The sequence below is a fragment of the Camelina sativa genome, chromosome 10 (genome assembly GCF_000633955.1).
Source record: "Camelina sativa cultivar DH55 chromosome 10, Cs, whole genome shotgun sequence".
Classification (NCBI taxonomy): domain Eukaryota; kingdom Viridiplantae; phylum Streptophyta; class Magnoliopsida; order Brassicales; family Brassicaceae; genus Camelina; species Camelina sativa.
In genome coordinates, this window is record NC_025694.1 from 6,749,798 (window position 1) to 6,775,110 (window position 25,313).

General features: G+C 38.2%; 4 protein-coding genes across 5 annotated transcripts in view; 2 read left to right on the forward strand and 2 right to left on the reverse strand.

Annotated features, from left to right (window-relative positions):
• The window catches only part of LOC104720102 (myb-like protein X), a 6,326-nt gene extending 3,054 nt beyond the window's left edge, over window positions 1-3,272 (forward strand). Inside the window, exons 3-13 of the mRNA XM_010438069.1 lie at window positions 2-70; window positions 160-193; window positions 579-661; window positions 846-905; window positions 984-1,091; window positions 1,269-1,349; window positions 1,429-1,512; window positions 1,681-2,182; window positions 2,380-2,471; window positions 2,638-2,668; window positions 2,761-3,272. Of these exons, the coding sequence (XP_010436371.1) occupies window positions 2-70; window positions 160-193; window positions 579-661; window positions 846-905; window positions 984-1,091; window positions 1,269-1,349; window positions 1,429-1,512; window positions 1,681-2,182; window positions 2,380-2,471; window positions 2,638-2,668; window positions 2,761-2,933 (1,317 nt within the window). The 3' untranslated portion in view covers window positions 2,934-3,272. The remainder of the gene's footprint in view (window position 1; window positions 71-159; window positions 194-578; window positions 662-845; window positions 906-983; window positions 1,092-1,268; window positions 1,350-1,428; window positions 1,513-1,680; window positions 2,183-2,379; window positions 2,472-2,637; window positions 2,669-2,760) is intronic.
• Window positions 3,654-6,348, forward strand: LOC104717573. The gene is made up of 5 exons (XM_010435165.1): window positions 3,654-4,267; window positions 4,824-4,909; window positions 5,011-5,316; window positions 5,546-5,629; window positions 5,715-6,348. Exons 1-5 carry the CDS (start codon window positions 3,890-3,892, stop codon window positions 6,196-6,198), a joined length of 1,338 nt encoding a protein of 445 aa, XP_010433467.1. The 5' UTR covers window positions 3,654-3,889; the 3' UTR covers window positions 6,199-6,348.
• LOC104717574 (serine/threonine-protein kinase D6PKL1) lies at window positions 16,674-19,515 on the reverse strand. Of its 2 annotated transcripts, XM_010435167.2 has the most exons (4): window positions 19,192-19,515; window positions 18,596-18,735; window positions 17,721-18,494; window positions 16,674-17,619 (listed from the first exon to the last, which is right to left on the reverse strand). In XM_010435167.2, the coding sequence occupies exons 3-4, from the start codon at window positions 18,392-18,394 to the stop codon at window positions 16,779-16,781; spliced, it is 1,515 nt and encodes a 504-aa protein (XP_010433469.1). In that variant the 5' UTR covers window positions 18,395-18,494; window positions 18,596-18,735; window positions 19,192-19,515; the 3' UTR covers window positions 16,674-16,778. The 2 variants fall into 2 exon arrangements, with proteins under 2 accessions (XP_010433469.1, XP_010433468.1); XM_010435166.2 differs by lacking the exon at window positions 18,596-18,735.
• On the reverse strand, window positions 20,298-24,375 carry LOC104717575 (25S rRNA (cytosine-C(5))-methyltransferase nop2). The gene is made up of 16 exons (XM_010435169.2): window positions 23,816-24,375; window positions 23,634-23,697; window positions 23,367-23,500; window positions 23,180-23,263; window positions 23,014-23,088; window positions 22,852-22,923; window positions 22,686-22,759; window positions 22,431-22,483; window positions 22,232-22,341; window positions 21,969-22,037; window positions 21,814-21,888; window positions 21,553-21,645; window positions 21,381-21,460; window positions 21,206-21,305; window positions 20,732-21,060; window positions 20,298-20,626 (listed from the first exon to the last, which is right to left on the reverse strand). The coding sequence occupies exons 1-16, from the start codon at window positions 24,281-24,283 to the stop codon at window positions 20,566-20,568; spliced, it is 1,941 nt and encodes a 646-aa protein (XP_010433471.1). The 5' UTR covers window positions 24,284-24,375; the 3' UTR covers window positions 20,298-20,565.

Here is a 25,313-nt window from a genome sequence, read left to right on the forward strand (position 1 = left end):
GCGGAAATCTGTTGAAAGGCTTGTTGCATTGATTGATAGAGACTCTTCGAAAGAATTCTATATTGAAAAGGTTTGCCAATACTTTCCTCAGTTGTGTAGAACTTCATTGCTAGATATCTTTTTGATATTACTAAGTGGAGTATCTTTTGGATATTACAGGGGCGAGGTGCATATCTCAAAGATATTCCCAATGGTATGTTCATGTTCTAATTATCCTTTTACTGAATTTTCTGTTAGCTTTCCGAGTTTCAGTTTGAGCCCTAATTATTTCCTAATGTGTGGCATAGCCTAAACCTTCATTTATTGCTGGAATTTTAAGTGCTGGGTACTACCATTTGTGAAATTGCGTTTAAATAGTCTGTGTTGATTGATCTATATACTATTCTGTTTTGGCTATGTGAATTTTCATCCAAATGTTTCTCTTGGCATTTAGCAATTACAGCTGGGCAGAAACAAGATTTGTTTGGAAACCAAAATCTAATAATCATGACCAACATATAAGATACCTTTATTGTTCCATTTTTCATCTATTTTGCAGTTGAAATTGAATAGATAACTTGAATATTGTTTATCTGTAGTTGCTAGCAAGGTAGCGAGGAAGAAGGCTGATGAAACTTTGAAGCTGCTACATGGAATTCTATTTGGTGGGAGGAGAGGGAAGGTGAGCGTCTCTCTGGACCCTTTCACATTCTGTCGCTTTAATAGTTATAATTATAAAATTGTCAGTTATGGGCATACTCTTATATATAGTTTAACCAGTGGTTTCGACTCAGTTGTTGCAGCTTTTATCGTAGCAGCTAGTCTGCTAATTATGTTTGTATGTCTTACTCTTGTTGCTTTAACAGGCTGCTCAGATCAGGACTAACATATTGGGGTTCTCTGGTTTCGTTTGGCATGGAAATGAGGTGTGTAACATTATACATAGAGATTTTTATACGTAACTTTACTTTGTATATAATTGTGGGAGTCTTTGTTATTTGCAGAAGAAGGCAAAAGAGAAGGTAAAAGAAAAGCTTGAAAAATGCTTCAAAGAAAAACTGTCGGAGATTTGTGATGTGTTGGACATACATATTACCAAGACTACAAAGAAGGTCATTATGGTTATTAATTTCTAAGTTGTTCTTCAGATTCATTTTTCTTCCTGTGTAAATAGATGGCATCATTTGAGCTGCTTGATCAGCCATTTCTGGTTGCACGAAGTTTAAGCTAATTCATATCCCCCATTTTATAAATACGGCTACTTATTGTTGCATGTGTTTTCAACACAGGAAGATATCATTACAAAACTGTTTGACTTTTTGGAGAAACCTCATGCGACAAGCGACATATCTGTTTCTGAGAAAGAGAAGGTAATCTGGTGTTATAAAAATTGTTTGTTTTATTTGTTATTGGAATCTTACATTCTCTTAAAACATTCTCTTGAAACAGTCAAGTAAGGGAGCAAAGCGCAAGAGAACTCCGAAGCAAAGTTCACCTGCAGCTGGGAGTTCATCCTCCAAACGGTCAGCAAAGGTATTAGTGCGTAGCTTAGAACTCGTGACACATTTGATTCACTACTCATGTTATTATCTCTGAAGAGAATGTGTGCCTTAATGTTAGCTTATGTGCAACTGTCCATCATAGGTCCATGCCTCTTGCCAATTACCTAAATCTGATTATATTATTTGCTCTTCCTTGCAGAGCCGAAGAAAGTCTGAAGAGGCAACAAAGGGTGACAAAAAGAGTTTAGCTCATTCTGATGAGGAATCTGAAGAAGAGAAAGAGGAAGAAGAAAAAGAAAAACAGGAGAAAGAGGAGAAGGCAGAAGAAGAGAATAAAGAGGACGACAATGAAAATGACATTCCTGATAAATCTGAGGATGAGGCGCCTCAGCCTTCTGAAAGCGAGGAGAAAGATGAATCTGAGGAGCATTCTGAAGAAGAAACTACAAAGAAGAAACGTGGTTCTAGATTGTCAGCTGGGAAGAAAGAATCAGCAGGGAGAGCCAGAAACAAGAAAGTGGCAGTCGCGGCAAAATCCAGCCCACCAGAGAAAGTTACACAGAAGCGATCATCAGCAAAGCGAAAGAAAACTGATGATGACAGTGATACAAGTGCAAAGCTGTCCTCTAAGAGGAAGAAGTCTGAAAAACTTACCAAGGCCTCCCCTGCTCCTTCAAAGTCTGCATCAAAAGAGAAGCCAGGTGTGGTCATTATCTTGTTCTTTATCTTCCACTTAGATGCTCGCTTAGGTAAAATAAAGCACATGTTGTGTGTAGGGTTTGTCCGATGCCTTGGAGAATCTTATTCCTTGACGAGTTCATTTGCAGAAGCTACCCAATATTGCAGCCACGAATGTTTTCTGACACTATGTTTATCTTTGTTTGTGTCTATGCAAAAGTAAAAAGAGCTGGAAAAGGGAAAGACAAGCCTTCTGATAAAGTGCTGAAAAATGCAATCGTAGAGATCTTGAAAAGAGTGGACTTTACTACGGTGAGTAATTTTCAACCTTTAATATTCGATACACTTAACTAGGATTTTATGGAATAAAACAAAATCGGATTCTGCTGATTTGAAGTTTGTTGTGCAATATCTATCAAACTGTGAATCATCTTGTTTACCTAGATAACCTAACAAGAGCATTGTTGTTCTTATGCAGGCTACGTTCACGGACATCCTCAAAGAACTTGGTATGAACAGATTGGTTGCAAGTCGTTTATTTCTTGAGTGATTTTCTGGTTGTATATGTAAAGTAAAACACATTGTTTCACCCATCTTTCAGCTAAGGAGTTCAAAGAAGATCTCACCCCAAGAAAGTCATCTATAAAGATGATTATCCAAGAGGAGCTCACCAAATTAGCAGACGAGGCTGAGGAAGAGGAGGAAGATGAGGAGGAGAAGAAAGAAGAGGATGCAGCAGGAGGGTCTGGTGGTGGTGAGGAGGTGAAAGCCTAAACTCCTTGCTGATCACATCGCACATATTGAGTCTCTCTCTATATCTATCTTTTTCTCTCACATATACTGTTGCCTAATGCCTAGTAGTCATCTGGCAAAGGTGTAAGTTAAATCTGTTGATGTAATCTTTTGTTGTTGGAGTCCGAAGCTTTTACTTATGGTAGAGACAAGAGGAAGAAGCTGCATAGCCAAAGGATAGGTTGCTTGTATGTCTATAGCATTTAACATAAAAGCCTCCTTGGATTGTCTTTGATTTGTGAGGCTCTCTTTTAAAGATATTGTCAAAGCTTTCTTTAGTTTCTGTAATGGTAATAAATGACTAATATGATTCTCTTGATATCCCTTTCGACTTGGAATTTAGTATGTATTTGAATATTGCAGAAGGATCTTATGCTGATCATGTTATCCTTGGTCTATCTCTATCATATCTGCAAATCTACCGAGGATAAGTTATTATTACTCTTATATTTTGCAGATATGTTAGAGAAATACAATCTAAGAAATGCAGGAATTGGTGACATTATCAACACATAAGAGTAATATTTGATATAGAAGATAATCTGTTATTACAGAACCAAAACCTACAGACAAGAATCTGTGCTCTTCTTTTACATTCCCTTTTTGGACAACACCAAAAAAACGTAAGAACCTCGAGAGACCATTACACCACAACACAAGGCAAAGAGTTCATTTTCCCCTTCTAGCTTAAAATGGTTCTTTTGATTCGGAAGGTAGTGTTTGAACGAACAAAGGCAAAAGTACCGGTCCGATTGCAAAATAGAATATCGGTTAAGAACTAAACCGGAGTCAGAGAAACGGAATATACTTGAGAGACCTCTCAGTGGGAAGGCACTGAAACTGAAACTTTCACTTCTTCTTCTTCTTCTCTATCCCTTTCATAGTTTTCAGTTTCGATCTATAAAGTTTCCAACTTCGGGTGGGTCGTAGTTTTTAAAATGGCAAGTGGAAGAGATAGAGACGACCCTTTATCATTTACCAGCAATCCATCGACGGCGTCGTCTCCGGTCACTGTATCTGACTATCTCGACACGTTTCTCGGCGAACCCACTTCTCGCTCCGGTAGTTTTCAGAGCGACAGCTTACTCGGTGGAGGCGGTGGAGAGAGCATCAACGACGCTGATTTCGGATTCGCTCGTCCTGATTTCCGATCGGAGCAACTCGCTGGGACTGTACAGTTTTACGAGAGGCATGTTTTCTTGTGCTACAAAAAGCCCTCTGTTTGGCCCGCTAGAATCGAGGCTGCTGAGTTCGATCGATTGCCTAGGCTACTCTCTGCCGCTGTATCTGCCAGAAAGGGTAGCATGAAGAAGGAGGTGAGGTTTCCTAATCTGCAATTTTTTTTGATTCCATCTTCATCGGACTGATTCAAGCTGTTGACTTGAATCCATATCCGAAGTTTATTGCTTGATTCTCAATTTCTCATAGATTTAGGTCTGATTAAGTTTGATCCATGGCTTTGTGATTCAAACTTATTTTTCTTCCTTTTGAGAGTTCATCCTCCCAAATAGGCAAAAAGCACTTGCTCTCTGTTGTTTTTGGCTTTACTTAAAGTATATGTTTGGGTCAGATAAGGTAAAAGTATCTATTTCTAGCAAGATTCTATAGATAACAACATAATAACTTTTTGCCTTCAAGATGTGATCATTAAGAGCACACAGCTACGTTTTTTTTAGCTGCAATGTGCAGCTACTGGTTTTACTCTTATTTCATGTGTTATGTCAGTTTTAAATTTTAATTGGAGATGGTGTCTCTATTGGATGTTAATTGATTGTTTATCATTGGATAGTCTTATACTTAGGCCTTACAGTTTATGATCTTTTAAGCGTCGTGCCTCATGTTTTTTTTTTCTTTTCGTCCATTGCTCTGTAGACTCGACTCACAATATGTGAGGGACATGATGGCACAGAGACATCCAATGGTGATGTACGTATCTTTCCTGATATGATAAGATACAGGTAAGGGTTGAAGTCCTGCTGTGCTAGTGGGAGATTTCTTTGCTCTCGTTTTTCAACAGTCTGGACTTGTTTTTGACAGTTTCAGTTAAACTAAAATGCAGAAGGTTGACTCATTTTGATGTGGAAACGTTTGTGGAAGAGGTGCTTGTGAAGGATGGTGAATGGCTGCCTGGAAATCCTGAATTGCTAAAAGGCTCATATGTCTTTGTATGTTCTCATGGATCCCGAGACCGGCGATGTGGGGTTTGTGGGCCGTCGCTGGTTAGTAGATTCAGAGAAGAACTTGAGTTTCATGGTCTTCAAGGTAAAGTGTCAGTTAGCCCATGTTCTCACATTGGTGGTCACAAATACGCTGGGAATGTTATCATCTACAGATCAAACATCAACAGGGAAGTCACAGGACACTGGTGCGTAACGAAATACATATTTTATTGACTGGTTTGAGGCGACGTACTTCTTTCTTTCATGTGGTTTTATAATTATTTTTGATAAGGAGATCAAGAATATGCATTTGAGTGTTCTTTTAACAGGTATCTTAAAAATGAAGATGTGGATCGAACATGGAAGTTCTCTGCAATGTCCAAATCAATCAATACCCTGATTTTGACTTGATGATACAATCATTCTTGTGTCTAGGTATGGGTATGTGACGCCAGAAGATGTACCTATTCTCTTGGAGCAGCACATGAACAAAGGCGAGATTGTAGACCGGCTATGGAGGTAAGTACAGAGTTTCTTGGCCTGCTTCCATATAACTTGGTGATAGGTAGAGACAGTAATACATAACCGTTGTCTGGTTTTTTAGGGGTGAAATGGGTCTAACAGAAGAAGATCAGAAGAAAACTCAAGAAGGGCGGTTTCAGCTAAATGGTGTAGTCCATACCATACAGAGCAATGAAGAAGTGTCTCAGGAATCATCAAGTCACAGCGCCGATGTTTCGTGTTGCCAGCCGCGAGCTGCAGAACCTAACGGTTGTTGCCAGCAAAATGGGAACAGCTCTTCATGTTGTCAAGACGACACAAGTCTGATGTTGTTGTCTCTGGAACAAACATCAGAAGATAATCAACTTGAAAGTGGAAACAAGAATGAGAAGCTAACACCGGGAAGAAAAGTTGCAGAAAAGACATTCTTTAGAATTAATAGTGAGAAAGGATCTTCAACGCGTAAGGTTTGTGGAATACCAACATGGCTAGAGAGCTGGGAGCGAGAAGATACATATGCAGCCCTTGCTGTTGTCTGCGCTGCTGCTTCTGTGGCTGTTGCTTATACTTGCTACAAACAGTTGTAATGAAGAAATATGTTAGCCCTAAGATGATTATGTTCTTATCAAACATTGTGATCTTGTTTTAGCTTTTCAGACTACATTTCCCCTTTGAAAGGACGATCCATGTTAAAACTGTTTGATAGTATGTAATTTATGTGCTCCTATCCTACTTAATCATGATTCTAAATTAGAACAGCTATCCGTAGTCTGAGTTTAGACTTATGAAAGAAACCCTTTGGGACTTTCAGCTTCTTTGGTCTCAAGAGTGATTCAAAAATTTCCAAGAATGGCATTGCCAAAGAATTAAATGATGAGTCATCACATTTTCAAAATACTAAAACGGATTGATTTGCAGATTCCAAAAGTCCACCACACCAATCAACCGCATTCCAGTGCCCTTCACCTTCGTGTGTGCCAAGAGATGACATTAAACGAGCGCTTGTAGCCTTGTAGGCTCTGCAATGAGCTCAGGCAAAAAGAGGACTAATATCTTGTAATTAATTGTTTGTTTAACGTTAATTTGTAAGTTTTGTATTTGACCTTTTTCGTAACTAATTCCCAAAAAAGGAAGAAGCTAAAAAAACTATGCGTAATCAATCGGCCCCTTAATGTAATTGAGTTAACTTTAGCCCACCTTTTTTATAAATAAAGTAAATAAAGGAAAACTTGTTTTTTTTTTTTCCGTTTAGCAAAAAGTAAAATAGAAAAACGGCGTACTTAATAATAAAAAAAGGAAAACGCGGAGGAGCGTACTTATATCACCGACATAAGTTCCCGATTATAAAAGGAACGAAGTCGATCAGAAGAGGCCTGGTTTTTGTTTTTTCCTTTTCTTCTTCTCTGTTTCTCTCATGATCGATCGATCGATCGATGGAAGAAGAAGATTTGCACAGCTTTATTGTAAGAAATCTTCAACTTCTCTTTGATTCTTTTTAGGGATTCGTTTCTGTTTAAAGATTTTGTTTTTTTTAGGGTTTCGTTTCCGTTTTCGAATCGGAATTTGATAATTTACATAAACCATACGAATCGCGACTCTGCGTTTCTAAGTTTCTGTGAATTTCAACTTCTTTCTTTCTTTTGATTTTTTATTCTAGGGTTTCGTTGTTGTTTTAAAGATTTTGTTTTTTAGGGTTTCGTTTCCGTTTTTTGAATCGGCTTTGATAATTTACATAAACCAAACGAATCGCGACTCTGCGTTTCTAAGTTTCTGTGAATTTCAACTTCTTTGTTTCTTTTGATTTGAATTCTGTTTTTAGGGTTTTGGTTTTTGTTTCTTGCAACGCTTTCGATAAATTGATAAAGCGTGAAATTTGTTGCGATCGAATGTGGTTTGTTTGTTATTCTTTCCTTGTTTTGTTTTGTTTTTGGTTTTCTTTAGAAACCCAAGAGAGATCATAAGGCAAACACTCAACTAATGGTGTTCTGTTAGATTCTCTTTTGGGGATATTGTCCCTTCTGAGGTTGGTCCCAATGGATGGCTTCTATGCTATCTAAGTCTTTAGACCCGAGGCTGAATTACCGATCCTTTTACCCATGGCTTATAAGTAAATTTCTTCAGACAGACAAATCTACTTGGGATCGGTTTCAGTTTCAATGGTTATAAAGATCAAGTTACCCACGTCTTATAGAGATCATCCAGTCTTTGTGACTGAGATTGGTTGGGAAAAGACAATCCCTTTTGTTACCCACGGCTTATAGAGATCATCCAGTCTTTGTGACTGAGATTGGTTGGGAAAAGATAATCCCTTTTGTTACTCACGGCTTATAGAGATCATCCAATCTTTGTGACTGAGATTGGGACAAGACAATCTCTTTTATTACCCACAGCTTATAGAGATCATCCAGTCTTTGTGACTGAGAGTATTGGGACAAGACAATCTCTTTTGTACCCATGGCTTGTAGAGATCATCTAGTCTTTGTGACTGAGAGTATTGGGACAAGACAATCCCTTTTGTACCACGGCTTATGAAAATTTCAGACTTTGTGACTGAGATTGGGAAGACCTTTTGCTACCCACGGCTTATGAAAATCTCAGATTTTGTAACTGAGATTGGGAAGGTCTTTTGCTACCCACGGCTTATTAAAATCTCAGATTTGTGACTGAGATTGGGAAGACCTCTTGTTACCCACGGCTTATAGAGATCATACAGTCTTTGTGACTGAGAGTATTGGGATAAGACAGTCCCTTTTGGTACCCATGGCTTATTAAAATCTCAGACTTTGTGACTGAGATTGGGAAGACCTCTTGTTACCCACGGCTTATAGAGATCATACAGTCTTTGTGACTGAGAGTATTGGGATAAGACAGTCCCTTTTGGTACCCATGGCTTATTAAAATCTCAGACTTTGTGACTGAGATTGGGAAGACCTCTTGTTACCCACGGCTTATAGAGATCATACAGTCTTTGTGACTGAGAGTATTGGGATAAGACAGTCCCTTTTGGTACCCATGGCTTATTAAAATCTCAGACTTTGTGACTGAGATTGGGAAGACCTCTTGTTACCCACGGCTTATAGAGATCATACAGTCTTTGTGACTGAGAGTATTGGGATAAGACAGTCCCTTTTGGTACCCATGGCTTATTAAAATCTCAGACTTTGTGACTGAGATTGGGAAGACCTCTTGTTACCCACGGCTTATAGAGATCATACAGTCTTTGTGACTGAGAGTATTGGGATAAGACAGTCCCTTTTGGTACCCATGGCTTATTAAAATCTCAGACTTTGTGACTGAGATTGGGAAGACCTCTTGTTACCCACGGCTTATAGAGATCATACAGTCTTTGTGACTGAGAGTATTGGGATAAGACAGTCCCTTTTGGTACCCATGGCTTATTAAAATCTCAGACTTTGTGACTGAGATTGGGAAGACCTCTTGTTACCCACGGCTTATAGAGATCATACAGTCTTTGTGACTGAGAGTATTGGGATAAGACAGTCCCTTTTGGTACCCATGGCTTATTAAAATCTCAGACTTTGTGACTGAGATTGGGAAGACCTCTTGTTACCCACGGCTTATAGAGATCATACAGTCTTTGTGACTGAGAGTATTGGGATAAGACAGTCCCTTTTGGTACCCATGGCTTATTAAAATCTCAGACTTTGTGACTGAGATTGGGAAGACCTCTTGTTACCCACGGCTTATAGAGATCATACAGTCTTTGTGACTGAGAGTATTGGGATAAGACAGTCCCTTTTGGTACCCATGGCTTATTAAAATCTCAGACTTTGTGACTGAGATTGGGAAGACCTCTTGTTACCCACGGCTTATAGAGATCATACAGTCTTTGTGACTGAGAGTATTGGGATAAGACAGTCCCTTTTGGTACCCATGGCTTATTAAAATCTCAGACTTTGTGACTGAGATTGGGAAGACCTCTTGTTACCCACGGCTTATAGAGATCATACAGTCTTTGTGACTGAGAGTATTGGGATAAGACAGTCCCTTTTGGTACCCATGGCTTATTAAAATCTCAGACTTTGTGACTGAGATTGGGAAGACCTCTTGTTACCCACGGCTTATAGAGATCATACAGTCTTTGTGACTGAGAGTATTGGGATAAGACAGTCCCTTTTGGTACCCATGGCTTATTAAAATCTCAGACTTTGTGACTGAGATTGGGAAGACCTCTTGTTACCCACGGCTTATAGAGATCATACAGTCTTTGTGACTGAGAGTATTGGGATAAGACAGTCCCTTTTGGTACCCATGGCTTATTAAAATCTCAGACTTTGTGACTGAGATTGGGAAGACCTCTTGTTACCCACGGCTTATAGAGATCATACAGTCTTTGTGACTGAGAGTATTGGGATAAGACAGTCCCTTTTGGTACCCATGGCTTATTAAAATCTCAGACTTTGTGACTGAGATTGGGAAGACCTCTTGTTACCCACGGCTTATAGAGATCATACAGTCTTTGTGACTGAGAGTATTGGGATAAGACAGTCCCTTTTGGTACCCATGGCTTATTAAAATCTCAGACTTTGTGACTGAGATTGGGAAGACCTCTTGTTACCCACGGCTTATAGAGATCATACAGTCTTTGTGACTGAGAGTATTGGGATAAGACAGTCCCTTTTGGTACCCATGGCTTATTAAAATCTCAGACTTTGTGACTGAGATTGGGAAGACCTCTTGTTACCCACGGCTTATAGAGATCATACAGTCTTTGTGACTGAGAGTATTGGGATAAGACAGTCCCTTTTGGTACCCACGGTTTATAAAAATCTCAGACTTTGTGACTGAAATTGGGATAAGACAGTCCCTTTTGCTACCCACGGCTTATGAAAATCTCAGACTTCGTGACTGAGATTGGGAAGAGACAATCCCTTTTGCTACCCACGGCTTATGAAAATTTCAGACTTTGTGACTGAGATTGGGAAGATCTTTTGCTACCCACGACTTATGAAAATTTCAGACTTTGTGACTGAGATTGGGAAGATCTTTTGCTACCCACGGTTTATTAAAATCTCAGACTTTGTGACTGAGATTGGGATAAAACAGTCCCTTTTGCTACCCACGGCTTATGAAAATCTTAGACTTCGTGACTGAGATTGGAAAGAGACAATCCCTTTTGCTACCCAAGACTTGTGAAAATCTCAGACTTTGTGACTGAGATTGGGAAGAGATCTTTTGCTACACACGGTTTATTAAAATCTCAGACTTTGTGACTGAGATTGGGACAAGACAATCCTTTTTCGTACCCACGGCCTAAAAACATCTCAGACTTTGTGACCGAGATTGATTGGGAAACGACACAACCTTGTTACCAACGGCTTAAAGAAATCTCAGTCTTTGTGACTGAGATTAGAGACAAATCACAAAGAAATCTCAGTCTTTGTGACTGAGAGTAGGGACAAATCACAAAAAAATATTGTTACCAATGACTTAAAGAAATCTCAGTCTTTGTGACTGAGATTAGGGACAAATCAATCCTTTTTGTTACGAACGGTTTAAAGAATTCTCAGAATTTGTGACAAATTAGGGACAAATCACAAAGAAATCTCAGACTTTGTGACTGAGATTAGGGACAAATCACAAAGAAATCTCAGTCTTTGTGACTGAAATTAGGGACAAATCACAAAAAAAAATTTTTACCAACGCCTTAAAGAAATCTCAGTCTTTGTGATTGAGATTAGGGTCAAATCAATTCCTTTTGTTATCAACGGTTTAAAGAAATCTCAGTCTTTGTGACTGAGATTAGGGACAAATCAATCTCTTTTTTTATGAACGGCTTAAAGAAATCTCAGATTTTGTGACTGAGATTAAGGACAAATCACAAAGAAATCTTGTTTCCGACCTTGTTACGAACGGGTTAAAGAAATCTCAGTCTTTGTGACTGAGATTAGGGTTAAATCAATTCCTTTTATTACCAATTTTTTAAGAAATCTCAGTCTTTGTGACTGAGATTAGGGACAAATCACAAAGGAATCTGGTTACCAACCTTGATACAAACGGCTTAAAGAAATCTCAGTCTTTGTGACTGAGATTAAGGACAAATCACAAAGAAATCTGGTTACCAACCTTGATACAAACGGCTAAAGAAATCTCAGTCTTTGTGACTGAGATTAGGGGTAAATCAATCCCTTTTGTTACCAATGGCTTAAAGAAATCTCAGACTTTGTGACTGAGATTTCGGACAAATCATAAAGAAATCTCAGTTTTTGCGACTGAGATTAGGGACAAATCAATTCCTTTTGTTACCAACGGCTTAAAGAAATCTCAGACTCTGTGACAAAGATTAGGGACAAATCACAAAAAAACCTTGTTACCAACGGCTTAAAGAAATCTCAGTCTTTGTGACTGAGATTAGGGACAAATCAATTCCTTTTGTCACCATTTTTAAAAGAAATCTCAGTCTTTGTGACTGAGAGATTTGGGACAAATCACAAAGAAATCTTGTTACCAACCTTTTTACCAACGGCTTAAAGAAATCTCAGTCTTTGTGGTTGAGATTAGGGACAAATCAATTCCTTTTGTTACCAACGGCTTAAAGAAATCATTGTCTTTGTGACTGAGGTTACCCACGACCTCGAAACATCTCAGACTTTGTGACTGAGATCGATTGAGAAATGACTCAACCTTGTTACCAACAACTTAAAGAAATCTCAGCCTTTGTGACTGAGATTAGGGACAAATCAATCCTTTTTCTTACCCACGGTTAAAAACATCTCAGACTTTGTGACTGAGATTTGTTGGGGTATGTTATCCACGGCTTAAAGAAATCTTCGGTCTCTGTTACTGATGATTGGGAAACGAAAGTCCCTTATGTTACCAGCGGCTTGAGAAATCTCAGTCTTTGTGACTGAAATTGGAAAAATAACAATCCCTTTTGTTACCCAAGGCTTAAAGAAATCATCAGTCTTTAGACAGAGACTATGAGATTGGTTGGGAAAAAAACAAGGTTGGTGGAAGGAATAAGGTTGGTACCCACGGCTAATGGTTACCCACGACTTCAAACGTTAGTCTTTGACTGAGACCGATTCGAGCATTGATCCCTTATGGTACCCACGACTTGAAATCTCTAGACATGGATCTTGTTTGGATTGTTGTTTCAGTTTTTAGACAGAGACTGGGATTGGTTGGGGGAAAACAATGTTGGTGGAAGGAATATTATGGCCCAAAGCTTACAGAAATCATTAGTCTCTGTGACTGAGATTGTGACAAAACAATATGAATCATCATGTCTTTGTGACTGACAATGGGACAAAACTATTCATTTACCCACAACTTATAGAATCATGACATCAAGTCTGAATCATCAAGTCTTTGTGACTTAGATTGAAACAACACAATCTGAATCATCAAGTCTTTGTGACTGAAGATGGGACAAAACTATTCATTTACCCACAGCTTATAGAATCATCAAGTCTTTGTGACTGAAGATGGGACAAAACTATTCATTTACCCACAGCTTATAGAATCATCAAGTCTTTGTGACTGAAGATGGGACAAAACTATTCATTTACCCACAGCTTATAGAATCATCAAGTCTTTGTGATTGAGATTGGGACAAAACTATTCTTTTATCCGCATCTTATCGAATCATCAGTCTTTGTGGCTGAGATTGGGACAAGACACACCCTTTTGGTACAAACGGTTTATAAACATCTCAGACTCTGTGACTGTGATTGGTTGGGAAAAAGACTATCCCTTTTGTTACAAAGGGCTTAAAGAAACCTCAGTCTTTGTGACTGAGATTGGGACAAGACAATCCTTTTTGTTACCCACGCCTTAAAACCTTTGTCCCTTTTGTTACCCACACTTTAAAACCATCTCAGACTTTGTGACTGAGATTGGGACAAGATAATCTCTTTTGTTACTCACGACTTAAAGAAATCATCAGTCTTTGTGACTGAGATTGGGGCAAGACAATCCCTTTTGCTACCCACTACTTAAAAACATCTCAGACTTTGTGACTGAGATTGATTGGGAATTAAAGAAAGGCTTAAAAACTCCGACGACTTAAAAAACTCTCAGACTTTGTGACTGAGATTGGTTGGGAAAAACAGTCCCTTATGTTATCCACGGCTTGAAAAAATCTTCGGTCTCTGTGACTAATGATTGGGAAACGACAATCCTTTTCCTTAACCCAAGGCTTATAGAAATTACCAGTGTTTAGAGAGAGACTGTGAGATTGGTTGGGAAAAAACGAGGTTGGTGTAGGAAGATGATTGGTACCCACGGCTTGAAATCAATTCTTTAGACTGAGACCGATTTAAACATTGATCCCTTATGTTACCCACAGCTTGAAATCTCTAGACATGGAATCTTGTTTGGATTGTTGTTTCAGTTTTTAGACAGAGACTGGGATTGGTTGGGGGAAAACAATGTTGGTGGAAGGAATATGGTACCCAAAGCTTATAGAAATCATTAGTCTTTGGGACTAAGATTGGGAAAAAATCCCTTTTGTTAGCCAAGGCGTATAGAATCATGACATCAAGTCTGTGTGACAGAGATTGGAAAAAAAAAATCCCTTTACCCACATCTTATATAAATTATACCAGTCTCTGTGACTGAGATTGGGACAAAACTATTACCTGCAGCTTATAGAATCATCAAGTGTTTGTGACTGAGAATGGGACAAAACTATTCATTTACCCACAGCTTATAGAATCATCAAGTCTTTGTGACTGAGATTGGGACAAAACTATTCATTTACCCACAGCTTATAGAATCAAATCAAGTCTTTGTGACTGAGAATGGGACAAAACCATTCATTTACCCACAACTTATAGAATCATCAAGTCTTTGTGACTGAGATTGGGACAAAACTATTCATTTACCCACAACTTATAGAATCATCAAGTCTTTGCGACTGAGATTGGGACAAAACTATTCATTTACCCACAGCTTATAGAATCATCAAGTCTTTGTGACTGAGATTGGGACAAAACTATTCATTTACCCACAGCTTATAGAATCATCAAGTCTTTGTGACTGAGATTGGGACAAAACTATTACCCGCATATAGATTCATCAAGTCTTTGTGACTGAGAACCCACAGCCTTATAGAATCATCAAGTCTTTGTGACTAAGATTGGGACAAAACTATTACCGCGGCTTATAGAATCATTCAAGTCTTTGTGATTGAGATTGGGACAAAACTATTACCGCAGCTTATTGAATCATCAAGTCTTTGTGACTGAGATTGGGACATAACTATTTCCCGCAGCTTATAGAATAATCAAGTCTGTGTGATTGAGATTGGGACAAAACTATTATCCGAAGCTTATAGAATCATCAAGTGTGTGTGACTGAGATTGGGACAAAACTGTTACTTTACCCGCAGCATATAGAAATCATCAGTCTTTGTGACTGAGATTGGGACAAAACAGTCCCTTTTATTACCCACAGATTAAAGAAATCGTCAGTCTTTAGACAGAGACTGAGATATATTGGTTGGGAAAAAACAGTGTTGGTTAAAGAAATATGGTACTGGCTTTAAACATAAGTCTTAAGACTGAGACCGATTCGAACATTGGTCCCTTTACATATGGCTTGAAATCTCTAGACATGGATCAGTGTTCGGTTTGTTGTTTTAGTCTTTAGGCAAAGATACATAAGAGTCTTTAGACAGAGACTAGATTGGTGAAAACAACGGATAGGATAATGGTACCCACAGCTTTAAACGTTAGTCTTTAGACTGAAACCGACTCGAACATTGATCCCTAATGGTACCCACAGCTTGAAATCTCTAGACATGGATCTTGTTTGGTTTGTTGTTTCAGTTTTTAGACAGAGACTGGAATTGGTTGGGGAATAACAATGTTGGTGGAAGGAAAATGGTACCCACAGATTTAAACATTAGTCTTTAGACTGAGACCGATTCGAACATTGATCCCTTATGTTATCCACGGCTTGAAGTCTCTAGACATGGATTTTGTTTGGTTTGTTGTTTCAGTCTTTAGACAGACACTAGATTGGTACCCACAAAGTTAAAGGGGAGAGTCACAAAGGCAAAAGGATAAAAACATAAAAACCGAAAGTGGTACTGTGAAGAACCAAGAAAGCAAAAGAAGAAGAGAGATCACATGGAATTGCTCAAGCTAGGTAAAAAAATCAGTCACTGTTCCCTTGACAGATAAAAGAGAATACATTCTTATGTAAATTGTTGTATCATACGCCCATTTGTTATTAATGTTTGTATATGTTACAGGGAAGAGAAAAGAAATGCCACGAGAGAGGATGCTAAGGAGAGGCCAAAGCACAGAGGATAAGATTAGGTTCGGGAACTTGGATAACAAACTCAAAGAGGGAGAATCTTTCGGTGTTATGGTCATGGTGAAGGTGAAGGACACAATAAAGGAAAGGCTTCATTGGCTGAGGTTTCTTTTTGGTGGAAGAATAATGGTACCCACGGCTTTAAACATTAGTCTTTTGACTTAAACTGATTCGAAGATTGATCCCTTTATGTTACCCACGACTTGAAATCTCTAGACATGGATCTTGTTTGGTTTGTTATTTCAGTCTTTTGACAAATAAACATACTACTTTGGATTGGTTTGAGACATGAGTACCCACGGCTTGCATGTTAGTCTTCAGACAAAGACATACTACTTTGGATTGGTTTGAGACAGCTTGCATGTTATAGTCTTCAGACAAAGACATAGTTACTTTTCCAGTATGGTTCTCTGGTTTCGTTTGGGATGGAAATTGGGTGTAACATCACATAAAGATCGTTTATCATATGGACTTTTTCATATATAGTTGTGGGAGTCTGTTATTTGCAGAAGAAAGTGTTGGGGGTTTTGTGAAAATGCATCAAAGAAAAACTGCTGGGGTTTTGTGACGTGGCTTTGGGACATCCAACAAAGAAGGTTATTATGGTTAGCTTTAAAACTTCATTCCCCCTTCGGTTCAAAGAGGACAATCCATGTTAAAACGTTAATTATGTGCTCCAACTTCTCATGATTCTTAGAACAGCTTTCGGAGGTTTCATGTATGAAAAAAGGCGTAGGACTTTCAGCATGATTCAGAATTTTCCAAGAATGGCATCGACAAAGAATTGAAGAGTTATCACATTTTCAAATCACTAAACGGGTTTGAAGACTGCAGAGAACAATTTGATACAATCTATTGGCAGTTTCCTTACTGAAAGTTCTCAAAAGAAATCAAACTCCAGATAACTCTGGTCAGTCTTGACACTGGTAGATGTGGCTGCTGCTGGAGTAGCAGGAGCACTCTCAAGATCAACGGGTTTCGGTATCTCTGGTGGGCTGGCGCATCGAACCAATGCCCAATTCACTCCTTCGAAGAAAGGATGTTGCTTCATCTCAGTTGCACCACGCTTATACGCTAATCTATGCTGAGGCTCCTTCACAAGCAGACTCCTAATCAAATCCCTAGCAGCAAAACTGACTACTGGAGATTCAGGGAAACGCAGAGGCTGACCCACAACATTAAAGAGTGTTGCTCGGTTTCCAGAACCCTTAAACGGGGTTTTACCAAACAATAGCTCGTACAGAAAGATTCCAAAAGTCCACCAATCAACTGCACTCCCATGCCCTTCACCTTTGATGATCTCAGGAGCTAAGTACTCATGTGTGCCAACAAATGACATTGAACGAGCGCTTGTAGGCTCAGCAATGAGCTCAGGCAACGGACTAACCTGGTTTCCAGTTTCATTTTTCATCTTCTTGTCTTTCTTGGATTTACTTGAGAAAAATCGCGGAGAAAAGCATGTTGTAGGAGCGGAAATGCAAGATGGCTGTTGGACGCAAGCGGGCTGGGCACAATAACCTGAGCTCCTTTGCCCTTCAGACACGAGAGCAGTTGATCTAACCACTGTGGGGCTGACAGTACACCTCAAAGAGAGGTCGAAGTCAGAAAGCATAACATGTCCATCTTCTCTCACAAGAACATTCTCTGGCTTAAGATCGCGGTAAATGATCCCAAGCATATGAAGATATTCCATTGCAAGAAGTACTTCCGCTACATAAAACCTGGAAGAAAAGTAAAAAAAGTAAAAAACCAATATGATTTATCACAAAAGAGGGATCAAGGACACAGCACTAAATTGATTCTGGTTCAAAAAAACTCCTACTTTGCTGCTTGTTCCGAGAATCGCTTCCCGGGCTGTCTTTGTCGAAGGGTATGCAAGTCACCTCCAGGACAGAACTCCATAACCAAACATGAGAACTTATCAGTCTCAAAATGACTATACAAAGTTGGGAGAAAAGGGTGGTCAAGACATTGCAATATCTCCCTCTCGGTCTGAGCTCTAAGAAGCTTTTTACGACTAGCCAAAGCCCCTTTGTCCATAACCTTCATTGCAAAATAACACCGTGTTCCGTGCAACTCAGCAAGATGAACAGTTCCGATGTCCCCACACCCTAACCTCTTCAAGAGCCTAAAATGGTTTAAACCCAAAATACCATGTTTCGTTCGGACAGCTTGTATTGCTTCCCATCTAACGTCATTCGCTTTGTGAGGCTTGTTGTTGTTACTTAAGCTGCTACATGTGCTCTCATCACTGATATCACTACTTGTGCTTGGTCTATATGTGTTACTATTTCCGCTCTCAGCAGGACCAGACTGCTCACTAAGTTTAACTTCACCACCAGTTTTACTGTTACTGCTTGGAGCAAAAGACAAAGTCGAAGATACTTGATCTGCCAATGTGCTGACTGAGACACTTTGACTGGAATTTGAAAATGATGCTTCCGAGGTTTGCTTATTATTTTCTGGGAGAACTCCAGAACCAGACTTTGAGGCCATCAAACGGAACCTATCTACTTAACACCCAAGATTTCAAGAAACTGCTCTTAACTCCAGTTACCAATGCTGTCAACGATCCCCTCAGATAGTGATCTGAGCTCTGCATTGTGCAAAACATAGTGGTCCGTTACATAAATCTCAAAAGAAAACTCGCAAGACAAAAACAGTTATACCATTGGGTCATATATGGAGGAAGACTACCTATAGAATAAAAATAACCAGAAAACACAACAGATACAGATTACATAAAGTTGAGCTCTTATCACTCTCTCTCCCCGTAATCAAGAAGCATCCTTTACCACAGAGCTGAGCAGATAAACACCAAAGCCCTAAAAAAGTTGCTATTTTTAAAAACAGAAGATAAACTCAGAGCTCAATCATTTACCAAGGGATTCATGTTGGAATCACAAGATCAAAGCGTTTATCCATCAAATTAAGATTGAAAATTATAGTATCCATATAGAAAGCAGGTCGAAAGAAGCAAGTTACGGATCTCGACCTCAAAGTAATTGAGTAAACAGACACTTACTCAACTCAAAAGTAATCCACCATTTCTACATCAGGGAACACAATTCAGACTCTCTCACTCTCCAATTACCAATAAATTAGCATAAACTCCTACTCACAGATTTCATGCAAAGTCTTGACTTTTAAAACCGATCTCAGAAATGTAAGAACAATCAAGCAAAGCTCTTCTGGATCTATGCAGACCCACATAAACAAAACAAAAAAAAAAGAAAAAAGAAAGAAGATGATAAACATAATAAATAGAGGAGAAATATACACAAAATCGATACCTTTAATTAAGAAGAGCTTTTGGGAGAGAAAAGATCTTTGAGGTTGAGGAGTTATGCAGAGAAAGAAGAAAAGGGATGATATGCCCAAAAAGGAAAGAGATGACTTTTCATCATCATGTATCATTAAAGACTAAAGAGAGAGAGATTTGATGAACTCATCACCTTCCTTCCATGGAAACGAAGATAGAGAGTAAGAAATGAATCAGAGAGAGTGAGAGAATTGAGAGTTGGGACTTAACCATGAAAAGAGGTGGTGGTCAAAGCTAAAGTGTTCGACTTTTTTTAGGGCTTTTTTTGTATTTCTCACAACTGGAAGACACAATTAGACAAAGCTTTCGATTAAGAAAACAAAAAAAAAAAAGGCCAAAGCTTTCAAGGATGCCTCATGCCTTGTAATTTGCAATAATAGTAATGATGATTATTTCCGACGCATAGAGAGCTGTATTTTCAATGTATTTTTTTCATTAATTACTAGTAGTTAACTCTTTGTTCTTGTTTGAATCGACATCAGTAATACTATAGTCCTCAAATTACTTTAACAATTTGTTAAGTAGGAAGAATGGTATCTTTTGGTCGGGTCCTGCAAAGGAATCTCTTTACCGGATTTTGGAATATCCAAATCTTAATTTATATAAAGTGCATAACAGCAAATTATACGATGACCCTATAAATAATGCATGTGAGTGTGTGTGCAGCGGTGGTATATAGTATGTGCTGAAAAGCTAAAAATATAAATAAGAAGATTAGTGTGAGAGAAGTAAATGTAAAGGTCCCCAACAGAGAGATAATTCTGACAATGATGGATGAAGAACTGATTGGGGGATTGTTATGTTTCTCCAAACACTAACGCCCCACTTCAGAAAACCTTCACATCCCTCCCTAACAATTAACAGCTCACTTACTCCCAATTCCCTTAATTTTTCATCAGATATATTCTATCTTTATGTTGTGGCATCATGGCCCCCACCCTCCATATTTCATTTGAAGGGTTGGCACTGATCTGAAAAAAATTGATAGCCTTTCAAACACTTTGCCATTTTAAGGCCTCATTTTCCCTTCAATTAATTTACAACTCCACATTGAAAACAAAGAGAAAAACAACAACAACAAAAGAAACAGGCTTCATACAAATATAATGTTATGAGATTAAATACGAAACTTATCCATGTGAGTGTCACTCTTTCTTTCCCATGATTTCTAGCTGTTTTTGTGTAACTAGTCAAAAATTACAAAGCCACATTGTTGTATACTGCAATGGTAACCTTACCCTCAGCCAATGAAGCCTCTCCTTTCTTGTGTCCTTCACCGTGACTATAACACCGAAAGATTCTCCCTCTTTGAGTTTGTTCTCCAAGATGCATCCCGAACCTAATCTTATTTTCTGTGCTTTGGCCTCTCCTTAGCATTCTCTCTCATGGCATTTCTTTTCTCTTCCCTGTAACATATTCAAACATTAGGAACAAATGGACGTATGATACAACAATTTACTTAAGAAGTGATTCTCATTTATCTGTTAAGGAAACCGTGAATGATTTTTTACCTAGCTTGAGCAATTTCATTCTTCCATTGTGATCTCTTCTTCTTTTGCTTCCTTGGTTCTTCCACAGTACCACTACCACTTTCGCTTTTTATGCTTGTATTCCTTTTGCCTTTGTGAGTCTCCTTTGACCTTGGAAATTTTTGTCTTTTCTTGTATTCTTTTGTGTTACTCTCTCGCTTGGGTTGCCCATTTGCAACAGAAGGTTTCTTCAACTCCTCAATGGCCTCAGCCTCTTCATCATCATCGCTAGACGACACCTGAGCTTGCCTCATTGTTTCAGCTGGCTTATCAGTTTCTGTAGGCTGCATTGCATTGCTCATCTTCTTCAGCTGCAGAACCAAAAATGAAGAGTAAAATACCTAATCATTTAAATTACTATTGATACATCATAAGACATATTTTCGTCCATCCGCATCAAATGGTTGGATCTCTCGCAGGGAAACTATTCATAGGCTATAACCAAAGTATACATACCTTTGCAACAAAGAATCCGTCCATGTTGTGTACGTGAGGATAGAAACGTCTGGTCTTCTCTACAGAAGGGTGGAACCGCTGTTCTCTAAAACTGCTAAATCTGATGACATGCAGCAAAGCATGTGTTCAGAAGACGAATCATGAAATTTCCTATGCAGATAAAATTGTATATTACCCTGGTTGGCCAAAATCAAGTCCACATGGAACGACTTTAACATCCCTCTTTTTAAGGGCATAATCGATAACAGCTTCGTTCTGCATAATTTGTGTACAAATGAAAATAGTGACAAAACATGAAAGACGACTGAAAAAACAAAAGTGGAACAGAAAAAGTATGGTTAACCAACCTCGGGAATCATAATGGAGCATGTTGAATAAACAATATATCCACCAGTTTTGGAATTGGCGTCTACCAAATCAATCGCACTAAGTATAAGTTGCTATGCAAAAATAAAAAATGTAGGTTAGAATTACAAACCACATGCATCCTTCTTGATCTTTTCGTAATAAGAGGGTATAAGAAGCGTTCACGCTATTTTTCATCTTTATATATTTGTCTTCGATGTAGAGAATGTTTTTAGTTTACTTTATTCAAGACAACAACATACCTTTTGCAAATGAGCAAATTTATTTATGTCATCAGCACTTTTGGAAGTTTTAACCGATTCGTCTTTTGATATAACCTGCATTGTGTAGAAGTGGATATCAAACTATGAACATAAAATTCATTTAGTCTAAGAGGGTCGGGTCCAAAATTTCTTACTCCAGTTCCACTGCAAGGAGCATCAAGCAATACTCTATCAACCGAGTTCTGACCTAAAACCTTGGATAGCTGAAAGGCAAAAAGATAAGATAAACAAAAAATGCAAGGGAATAATAGAGAAGCTGTCTTTAGAATTAGTTACAAGATGCAATTACAGTTTTGCTAGTAATTTTTAATTTGGTTGAGCTGATGGTTTACAACCAATTTGCAAAATTTAACATCCTCAAGCATGTATTGCCTATAGAAAGGTTCAAGAAGCTAACCTCTCTTCCGTCATAGTTACAAACTATGGTATTTGTCACTCCCATGCGATGCAAATTGGCACAAAGTGACTTAAGCCTAGGTACTTTCATCTCGTTCGCATATATTATACCTGGTTATATAATCATTATAACATTAGGATAACTGACTGAAACTGTGGAGCTGGAGAGACAAGGAACCAGGAACCAATAAAATGCATACCTGTATTTTTCATTAGTGCAGCAACGTAAGTTGTTTTACCACCAGGGGCAGCACTGCAGTAGTATAAAAACTTGTTATAGATACCACAATATACTAGTTGCATATGTCTCACATCACGGGACAATCAAACTGGCTTTTTCATTTCGACAACACTTTGCATCAATAACACATGATATGAATCACAAGCTACACTTGAATATCAACCGATGGTTATCTAAGACAGATATAGTGCATTTCTGTAATAGAATTACTTACGCCATGTCCACAACTCGCTCTTTTTCTTGAGGAGCAAGGGCCATCACCGGCAAGAAGGAACTAGCACTTTGCAACTGAATATGTACCAAGAACATACTTAAGTAAACAATTAAGAATACACATAAAGTGTGAGCTGTACGTAACAAAACATCCAAAAATCAATTACCATATAGAAACCAGCCAAATATTCAGGAGTTGCACCAATCGGAACTTGTGAATCATAAACGATAAGTCCAACCTACAAAATATAATGCCAGGATTAACTACAGATGGTCCACAAAAATGTTTACACAAATTAAATGGAAGACAATCTGCAAATGCTACTTACTTTTGACCACTTGCTTAATGGGTCTAGATTAACTCCTCTATTCAAAAGTACATCAGCCAGATCCCGTCTCCGAGTCTTAACCAAAACAAAATTCAACATAAATTCTATACCTCAACAGTCAAAAAATACTTATTTCTGTACACTCCAAAGCAAAAAAAAACTTCACCTTAAGAGTGTTAGTCCGTATAGAGGTAGGCCTTTTCTTTTCAAAAGCTTCAATTAGTTCCATGAGTTCAACAACAGAAAACATCTGTCAAAAGAGAACATAATATATATGTAAGTAACAGAATTCCCACACATAACTTTTGACCAAAGCGAGCGTAAAGAGAGAAGTCAGAGACTAGGGGAATAACCTCAATCAAAGTTCCAATAAGAAACTCATTATAGCCATAATAAGAACAAAGATCAGCTTTAAGCTGGTCAACATAATCTGTCCTCTTGGCTCCATCTGGCCTCAAATCCTTAAAATTCGACAGCACTCTAACAACTGAAACATATATTAGTACAATTAAACTAAGAACCGAGAGGATGATTCCTTAGGAGATCCGAAACAACCCTAATAATAACATTACACCAAGAAGAACCTCACAAGGAATAAGACTTGAACAAATGTTACTCACTCTCTCTAATCCTTATTTGCAAGTTAGGAAGATCTGGTGCCCCAAGTGCCTCTGCTTCAAGCTCCTAAACAATGTAGAGCAATACCAAAGATTAGAAAACTAGTAAATTTTGATTTGTATCATTTTCTAAGAGAGCAAGAAAATGAACAAAATCATAACAAAGCAGCCAAGAAGAATGTAACCTTTTTGGTTGGTAGCTGAAACTCATCAGGCTGTTCCTTAATGTTCATTGTGAATTCATCTTTTGCATCTTGTTCCTCCTTTTTACGTTTTTTATCAATAGCTCTAGATTTGATCTCAATATCGGATTCATCAGAGTCAGAATCCAAAGTTCCCTCCTCATCATCGCTACCATCAAGCAAGTCGTCAGCATCACCATCATCATTTACGTCTTCTCCATCACCATCTGAGAAAAAGTCAGAACCTGATTCAGACCCTTCATCTCCTTGAAGGGACTGTTCAATTTCCTCTTCTTCTTCCTCATCTGTAGCAATTACAGGCTTCTCCTCCGGAATACATCTCCTCTGCTTCTTCAACGGAGGCTTCTGAGATTTCGCCGCCTTCTTCATTGGAGACGACTTGGTCCGCTTATTCAGTGGAGGAGTCTGTGAATTTGTCCTATTCTTCTTGTTGCGCGTCAGAGCAGCCATGGAATTAGTTTATTACAACTTAGGGTTTAACGCGGCGAGGGTTTTAGCAGAAGTGCAGAGGTAGAAGATGAAGATGGAGGTAGCAGCAAGTCGAGGAAACTAACTAACTTACCCGGAGACTGAACAACGTTAATGGGCTGACTGAAACTAACTAATGGGCCGTACGCGAATTTACTAGTAATGGTAGCCCAATACTTTGTGTCAATTAATTTACCCGTGTCTGATTTACAACACCACTTTGTGTCACCACTTTGTGTGTTGGAAATTAATGATTTGAGTGTGTTATATATATGTGAGTACTACTTGTAGATTTCTAGAGAATCACTAAATTGATGATTAATAATTTAAATCATAAATGTCAGTACTACTTACGTAAATGTGTCAAAATATTGTTTAACCTCTCAAAAAGTAATCATTTTAACTATTAGAATTAGAACCGGTGTGTACAGAACATTAGAAGATAATTATCATACTGAACAGATGATCTTGATCTAATGAAGAGCTAATTTTATAATTTTTCTTTGATCTATTTAATACCTACTAATCATCTAGGCCTAGAAATTAAATATATTTAACTCACTAAACAAATTATTTATACGTACACCCATGCATGAGTAATTGAAGTTGATATAATGAAAACTGAAATCACGTAATTTTCTATACTCAAATTCTGAACGCTGAATGCGAATTTTCTTTTGGTAAATTTTAGATTCCAAGCATAAAAAATTATAAGAAAATTGTTAAATCGTATAATAAAGAAATTATCATTTTGCATGTTTTTTTTTTCTATTTGTTTGGGATAAAAAAAGTTTACAGGTGATTGAATGATTACAAATATACAACCTAAAATGTCATAGACATTGACATGAAACAGACTGAATAAGACAGTGTATCCATAGTGGCTAGAAACAGAAACTTGAACAAATGTGTAAACATGCATTCATATTGTATAACAGGTTGATAATGGAAACAACGATACATATTGGAAAATCAAAACAAACGCAATATTACAATTGTGACTAGACTACAA